The 8,050-nt window shown below is 50.9% G+C and overlaps 1 protein-coding gene across 1 annotated transcript in view; it reads right to left on the reverse strand.

Moving 5' to 3' along the window:
* TRPV6 (transient receptor potential cation channel subfamily V member 6) overlaps positions 1-7,246 on the reverse strand; it is a 21,321-nt gene extending 14,075 nt beyond the window's left edge. Inside the window, exon 1 of the mRNA XM_032761993.2 lies at positions 6,890-7,246. Coding sequence (XP_032617884.1) covers positions 6,890-7,017 — 128 coding nt within the window. The 5' untranslated portion in view covers positions 7,018-7,246. The remainder of the gene's footprint in view (positions 1-6,889) is intronic.
* Between the last annotated feature and the right edge of the window lie 804 nt (positions 7,247-8,050).

Below are 8,050 nucleotides of genomic sequence, written 5' to 3' on the forward strand. Positions count from 1 at the left end.
GAAGGGGCGGCCGGGCAGAGGCGCTCCTCACTTCCCAGACGGGGCGGCCGCGCAGAGGGGCTCCTCACTTCCCAGACGGGCGGCCGCGCAGAGTCGCTCCTCACATCGCAGACGATGGGCGGCCGGGCAGAGGCACTCCTCACCTCCCAGACGGGGCAGCCGGGCAGAGGAGCTCCTCATAACCCAGACGATGGGTGGCCAGGCAGAGACGCTCCCCACCTCCCAGACGGGGCGGCGGCCGGGCAGAGGCTGCAATCCCAGCACCCTGGGAGGCCAAGGCAGGCGGCTGGGAGGCGGAGGCTGCAGCAAGCCAAGACCACGCCACCGCACTCCAGCCCGGGCAACACCGAGCACTGAGTGAGCGAGCCTCCGTCTGCAGTCCCAGCACCTCGGGAGGCCGAGGCGGGCAGAGCACTGGAGGTCAGGAGCTGGAAAGCAGCCTGGCCGACATGGCGAAACCGCGCCTCCAGCCAAAGGAGAAAAACCAGGGAGGGGTGGCAGCGCGCGGCAGCAATTCCAGGCAGCGCGCAGGCCAGGGCAGGAGAATCACGGGAGCCGGACGCTGGGAGTCTGCAGCGAGCCGAGTTTACTCCAGCCTGGGCCACAGACGGAAGGGCGAAAGAAAAAGAAAGAGAAAGACAGGAAGGAAGGAAGGAAGGAAGGGAGGGAGGGAGGGGAGGAAGGCAGGCAGGCAGGCATCTCTTTATTCTTATTCCTACTGTGTGCTAAAAATCTCTTTTAAAATTAGAACTTACCCCAACTAAGACACATGGGTCCCTTTGATTCAATTTTCTCTCTTGGCCTGGAGCCATTTGGTCTTTGTATGGGAGTAAATGAAATAACTCTATTTATCCATAGTTTGACAATTATGTGACATACAAAAAAAAAAAAAAAAAAGACATAGACAGGAGCTCACATTCTAAAGTGCTGGCAGTGGCAAGAAATTTACTCCAGAGCTGGAGGTGGGAGGGCAATCAGAGAGGAGACATCAGCTCACTCATCTCCTCTGCCTTGACCCCATGCACAGCGGCAGCCACCAGGTCCTGTCAGTTCAACATGGAAAGCTCTCTCTTCATTCAGTCCCTACCTCCTTGCTCCTGCTAACCTTCATTAATTCAAGTCCTCATTCTCTAGCCCAAGATTAGCAAAATATTCTTTTAACCAGTTTCCCTGCACTCTACCCCTATCTATCCTTCTTGATGCTGTGGAGATAATCTTTCTAAATGGCAAATGCAAAAGTCCAATGGGTCCTTAAATGCTAAGGATAAGGAACACAGAAGCTCTTTAAGGTCTTTGTGCAACTACTTTTCCACCCTCTGCACGTCCCACCCACTCTTTAGACCTGGCATTTTGGTCTCATCCTGTCTCAGCACTGCAGAGCACACCATTCTCCCTATGTCTATGCCCATGGGGCCCTTTCCTTCTAGAATCCAACTACCCCAGCTCACCAATTGTTCATTGTGTCTTCTGCACTGCCTGTGCCTAGAAATACGCCTAGAATGGTGTAGATGCTCACTGACACCATCTGTAGAGTGAATGAATCAGCAGCAATGCCAAAAGGTGGTTTGACTTAACGGCTACTCATTATTATTTTCATCAGCTGCCCCCTAAGCCAACCTTCAGCAAGCATATAAGTGAAAAATTGTACACTTGGTATGCAAACACAGCTTCAAAACAAGTTTTCTACATTCCCTTCATCGCCATCACCACATCAACCATTTGCACAAAGCCCTTTTCTCTAGATACCCTAGATTGGGGGAAAAGCTCATCGCTAGCACCACACACACACACACACACAGACGCACAGATGTTCTTCACTCTCTCCTGTGGCCTTACTTTTATTTCGGCATCTTTCACTGGGTGCTGTAATTGCTATGTATTTGTGTCCCTTCTTCTATGCTAAGGGTACTTGAGGGAAGAGACCAGCCACTAACTCATCTTTGTATCCCTTCCCTGCCCTCCTCCAATATGCTTCCATGTTTGTGCCCCATTTTGACCAAATGTGTGAAAGATTGATGGCAAATCTAGAAATGGGTCCGAGAGAGCACCTTTTCCAAATCCAGAGTTCTACTCGTTGTATCCTAGATGTTAGTGGTGGTGGTATAGTCAACGGCAGGCTCAAAGATTCCCCTTTGGTCCCTACACATCCCTGAAGCTGAAAGTGTCCCCCATAAACCTCCATTCCCTATGAATTCCGACACTCTAGTGGCCTGGGGAAAACCAAAAGCTACTGTCAGACCCAGAGTTGCTAGAGTTACCAAATAAAAACACGGGATGCTCAGTTAGATTTGAATGTTAGATGCACAATTTTTTTTTTAGTATAAGTATGTCACGTGCAATATTTGGGATACACTTATACCAGCAGCCTATTTGTTATCTCAAAGTTAAATTGAACTGAGTGTCCTGCATTTTATCTGGCAACCTAGCCAGACCACACCCTGTGTGAAGAACCAGCTTATGACCCAACCCAGCAAGGTTTGTAGAGAACTAGTCTCCTCTGACTGTGAACTCCAGAATCCAGCAAAAAGGGGGGCCCAGCCTGTGGATGGGTTTTGAAGGTGTCCGGCCCAGCCATTACTTGCAATAACCTCATATGCCCACAAGGGGACAGCACAGATAGCCCTAGCTCACCTGCTTGGGAGTAAGGCTGATCCCAAAACACCTGACTCTCCTTGGGTCCCTGAAGGAGGTGCACAGAGCCGACCTACTCAAAGATTCCTGTGCTTAGGGGTCAAATAGATTTTTCAGTAGCAACTCTTCACGGGAGTTTAGATCACAACACGGGGGTCAAAGGCAGGCACACGGCTAAGCACCCTGCACAGGACGGCCCTCACCGCAAAGAATTATCCTGTCCAAAATGTCAATAGTCCAAGGTGGAGAAACCCTGATTCAGAGGTACAATTATTCATAATCCGTTTTAGAATGAGGATTCTTCACTTGAAAAGGAATCAGAAATATCCTATATATAAACATGTTTTCTTATGGATCCCTAAATACTCAACTAAGGGAGAAACAAAAAAAAGAAAGATGAAGCCTTTTAAGCTCCCACCGACGAAGTAGTCAAAAGAGATTATAGAGCAAATCTGAAATTGTAACAATATGAAAGGTATTTTCAGGTTCTAGAATGTTTTCTTTTACTAGGCAATTAATTATAATAAAATTGAACGGTCTAGTTCAACATTAGACTGGTGAAAACCCAACTAAGGGGTTCCTGGCACAAAATCTAGCACATTATTTATTGAGCAAACAGATCAATGACCTCCTTCTCAGGGCTGCCTCTGGGCCACCAGGGAAGGATTCCTGACTTCCTCTCTCCGTCTCCTCCACCCCACGCCCTCATCTGCTCCTCCATCCTTGTAGATGTGTGCACTGTGTGCATGGGTCCAGTTTGGTTTTTAGGTGCTAGGAAACAAGGCAGGATCACAAGACTCTTGAGGAAAGTTCAAATAAGAGCTAGAAAGCCCCTCAGAAATTGAGTCAAATCTGCTCATGTAACAGATGGAGGAAGCAAGTCAGAGACAGAGCCACGACGCATGCCCCACTGGCCATTTCTTGGTCACGATTCTCAGTGTTAATCAGGGCTGGAAGAGGAGTTAGAGAAGGCAGGCATGGGTCCCACTGGTCTCTCCACAAATACCTTTCCCATCAGTGAGTGTGCCCTCTGGGCAGGGCTGGGGCTGGTACACAACAGGGTTGCTCGGAGTGCATGGCTTCTCGCATTCCTGGGTGGATACAGTGCTGTGCGGGGGAAGTTTATGGCCCCTCTCATTCCTGCAGCATCTCACTCATTATCACTTTTGCTCTTTACAACCCTCTAACACCAGCTGAATCGTTCTCCCATGCTTCAGAAAAGGAAACTGAAGCGGCATAACCAAATCATTGCCAGAAGATCACACGGAGTTAAAGGAAGGATGCTTGGCCAAGAATCCAGCCCCAGGCTCTGACCACTAAATTATGCGGTTCTTCTAGTTTTATGGCTCCTCCTGATTTTTCTTGGAGGTTGGGGGGCAAGCCTGAGCAGTGACCACAGATGAAGGAAAGAGCAGTGATGTGTGGGGCGGAGGCATACATTGGGCATTTGTTGGCCACCTCCCTCCAGCTCATGTTCCTGGCAATGGGGATGAGGAAGCCAAAGTGGTTTAGAGATTTGAAATCGGCTGCCATCCTAAGTGCCACAGCTCCTTTTGTGCACATGTCTATCTGCGCATTTGCAAGTAGGCGTGTGTGTAAGTATTTACCAAGGCAGGCATGCACAATATACCAGAGAAGCCCAGGGATGACTTTTCAGACACTCAATTCACACATTTCATACAGGTATTTAACCCTAAAAAAAGCTCCAACAAGCATGACCTTCCCTCCAAATTGCTCCGTAGATGACAAAGTGCCAGCATATGGGCGGGAGTGGGGTTCAGGTTAAGCAGCCTCTATGAAGCTGCCCAGGACACCCCACAGCAGCCGAAATCAGATCTCACACTTCCTCCTCTATGCTTCCATAACACTCATTTACACCCTTCTAGTGATGTCTACTAAGGCCATCTTTAGCCCTGTATGTGCCTGTCAGTAAACTTTGCTCATAGGAATGAGAACTCCCTGAGAGCAGGAACGATGTCATATTCGTTTTCTGCAGAAAGGTGGAGTGTCTTATGTTCAATAAATGTGTAATGCATTAAATATCAGGAAGTGCTTGTATTAAAAATCCAAGCCCAAGGGAGAGACGACCTGGAAGACATGGGAGAAAGTTGAGAGCTCGACTTGGATCCCAACAATGTAGATTTAAGCAGAGGGGGCTGCATGCTAAGCCCCAAGAAACGTCCACTGTAGAAAGAAGAGTGTTGGGGTCCCAATCATCCAGGAGAGACTCGAAGCCTTCCTTTCTCACTAGACCATCCTGTACCCCATGGAATCCCACCCCACAGTTCTCCCTGAGTCCCCTTTGGAACAAATTCAACTTCACCATTTACTTGCTACGGGGTTCCGGGCCTGCCCCATTCATAGGGGGATAACAGGACCCACCTTCCGTTATTGTTACCGGGATGACGGAGATAAGGCAGGTGGTAGTACCTAGTACAGCACTGGGTTCTCAATCATTGTGTGCTCTTTTCTTCCATTAGCTCACCCCTCACTTGTCCATATTGTTCCTATTTACTTAGTCATCCCATGTTTATCTCAATGCCCCCATGCCTTCTCTTTGGTTGACGGCACAGATTAGGAAACTCCCCTTGCAGGCAATTTCAGCATCCTTCTGGGAAGTGCCCACCCAAAGGAGAGTCATTGCTCTGGACACCTGATATCCAGGAAGAAGAAGGCCAAGAAAGTGCAGAGGCCAGTGAGGAGATCAGGACGGGGGGGGGATCCCTCCCAAGGGTGACATCAAGCCTTTCTAGCCAAAGGCTGCAGAGGCAGCCCCCATACGATCTGAGGAAAAGTGGGGGCAGACAGGACATGTGGAAGCAGTCTATTCTCAGCCAGACTCAGCTCAGGGCCTCCACTCTGCTTCTCCTGATATCGCACACAGGGAATCTCCACCACCTCTTCCAATCCCCCAGGCCTTTTTGCACTCTGTGCCTGGATCCCCTGGCCCTGGGGTCCTAAGAGTGGGAAGAGGATGAGTGAAGCCAGTGAGGACGACCTCCTCTCTAACAACAATGCCATTCTGTTGCCCCAAGATGTCATCGGCCAAACATGTGCTCCAGTCCCCACTCTCCCAGGCCTTGGGGGAGAGGTGGGTGGCTGGAGAGACGGGAAGCCATAATTCACAGAAAAAGACCATTCCCAGCCCAGAATCCTTCAGCAAAAGAAAACACAGGGGCCTCCAGGCAGCCTCCCCAGTCAGGCTAAAGCAGGCTCCTACTCTTGGGGACAGAGAAAAACCCTAAGACACGAAGACTTCAGGCTTGCCTCTATGAACAGACACAGTATCTGCCTCCTTCGTGACCCAGGGAAAGCCCCAGCAGGCAGGACTTCCTTCTAGCATGCCACCAACTGGGTAGGGACCTCTATCAGAGACCTTGAAGAAGAGAACACATGCAGGGATAGCCCCGAGTTCCGATTCCCCGCTCCTCTCCTGCTCTGTACTCTAAGCTGCCATGGTGAAGAAAGCAGGACATGGGTTTAGGAAGTTTTCAGGGGCTGGAAGCCGCCAGTGAATGTCCTTAGGGATTAAACTCTAGAGTCTCGATTTCCACCACCTGAATGCGGAAGAGCACCGGTCCTCGGAACATCTGTTATTTTGACCCGCTTCCCCCGCAATCCCCACCTGCACTGAGAGAGAAATAAACCTCAAGGTTGGGTTTGAGCTTTGTGGGTCTTCATATCCCCGCAGTGCTGGGCAAATAGTAAGGCCTTGGTCAATGTCTGACGAGACAAATACATAGGAATGGTAACTTTTTTCACATTTCGTCTTATTTTCTGGTTCCTGGTGTCTGCAGTTCTCTCTGCTTCATTCATTGAATCGTTCACTCATTCCTCCATGCGAACATATGTATACTATGTGTTCTTGCCAGAGAGACTGTTCTAGAGGCAAGCAGTGGAGATACAGAAGGCGTTGTCCTCATCTGCCGTCCCCTCTTGGGTGGAGGGGCTATGATGCTCTATCCTTACAAGCCCCAGCAAGGCGCCTGGCCCTTAGAGAAGTACTCACGAGAGGCTTACAGAATCGAATTAGATCTTAAGATAGTGAACACCTGTGCCCATCTCAGCCCCGTCCTCTTTCACTACCCCTACAGGCTGAGGCTCTTGAGACAGAATGCTCCCAAGGAGCCAGTCCAGGCCTGGGAGCACCATCTGTCCAGCCAGAGGTGCCAAACAAAGACAGGAGGTGAGGGAGGGGTGAGGGGTAGAGGTGCAGGCCTGGGGAGGTAGGGAAGGGAGCAGACCAAGGGGGCCTTACCTCTTCTGCTGCAGCAGGTTCTGCTCATCTCGGCTCTGGGCCCAGGACTCCCGTCTCTGGAACCATCTGCAGAACTTGCTCCATAGGCGGAGAATTAGCCCTTTCTCCTTGGGCAGTGGCAAACCCATGGGGTGTAGGGCCGGCTCCTTGGGGGCCTGAGGCCGAGGCCAGACCCTGACGGGACTCAGCCTTGGGGCCACATCAGCCCCCCCAAGGGCCGGCCTGCCCTCTCCCTGTAGAGGTCCCGTCTCCTGTCTCCTGACTTCCTGACGAGTTCCTTGGGAGTCTCCCAGCAGCCCCAGCCAGTCTGGAGAGGGCTGTGAGTTTGTTACACTTGGCAGAGCCAGCCAAGACTCTGCAGGGCTGGCCTGTCAGGAGCTCCTGCTGGGAGTGAGCAGGAGGAGCCAAAGCTGCATGGACATGCCCTCCCTCCTCCCAAATTACCTGAGATTTAAAGACACAGGCCAGCCACAGACTTGCCTACCAAGGGGGCCTTGTGCCAACTCCAATTCTTTCTCCACCCAGGGCTCTCTCCCTGTCCCCAGGCCAGTCACAACTGGGGAGGCCTTCAGAAAGACTGGTGAGGCCTCCGTTGGACGTCAGAACACCCAGTGACCTACCCTGAGAGACTCCAGGCAGTGAGAAAGGAGGGGAGGAGTCAGGGCAGGCCCATTCCCAATGTTGAGGGCTACCAGAGGGAGCGCCCCACTTTCCCACAGTGCCTCTTCTGCCGGCCACCTGCCTCACTCTCTGCCTCCCCCTATTTATGTCCTGGAGAATTCAATTTTCTGGACACTTCCAGTTTCATTCTTGCCAGGCCCAAAATAGGTATATAAATTGCGAAGATTCTCAGTTCTCCCAGACTTTCCTCTCCGTCCCCATCACCTCTGGGTCAGCAAACTTCTTCTGGAAGGGCTGATAGGGAATGTAAAGATGTTAGGTTTTGCAAGCCATGTACAATCTCTAATGTACGTTATTCTTTGGTTTTGTTGCGGTGGTTGTTCTCTAATCACCCCCGAAGATGTCAAATGCATTCTTCACTCACCAGCCAGGGCACAAAATCTAGCTCTGGGCAGACCCCCTGCTTGGGAGCTCCACAGACTTGTCCACAATGCCCCGTGCATGGGGTGGATGCCCGATAAAATACAGGACACGTGGTCA

Source organism: Hylobates moloch, unplaced genomic scaffold (genome assembly GCF_009828535.3).
Source record: "Hylobates moloch isolate HMO894 unplaced genomic scaffold, HMol_V3 SCAFFOLD_1, whole genome shotgun sequence".
In the NCBI taxonomy this organism is placed as follows: Eukaryota; Metazoa; Chordata; class Mammalia; order Primates; family Hylobatidae; genus Hylobates; species Hylobates moloch.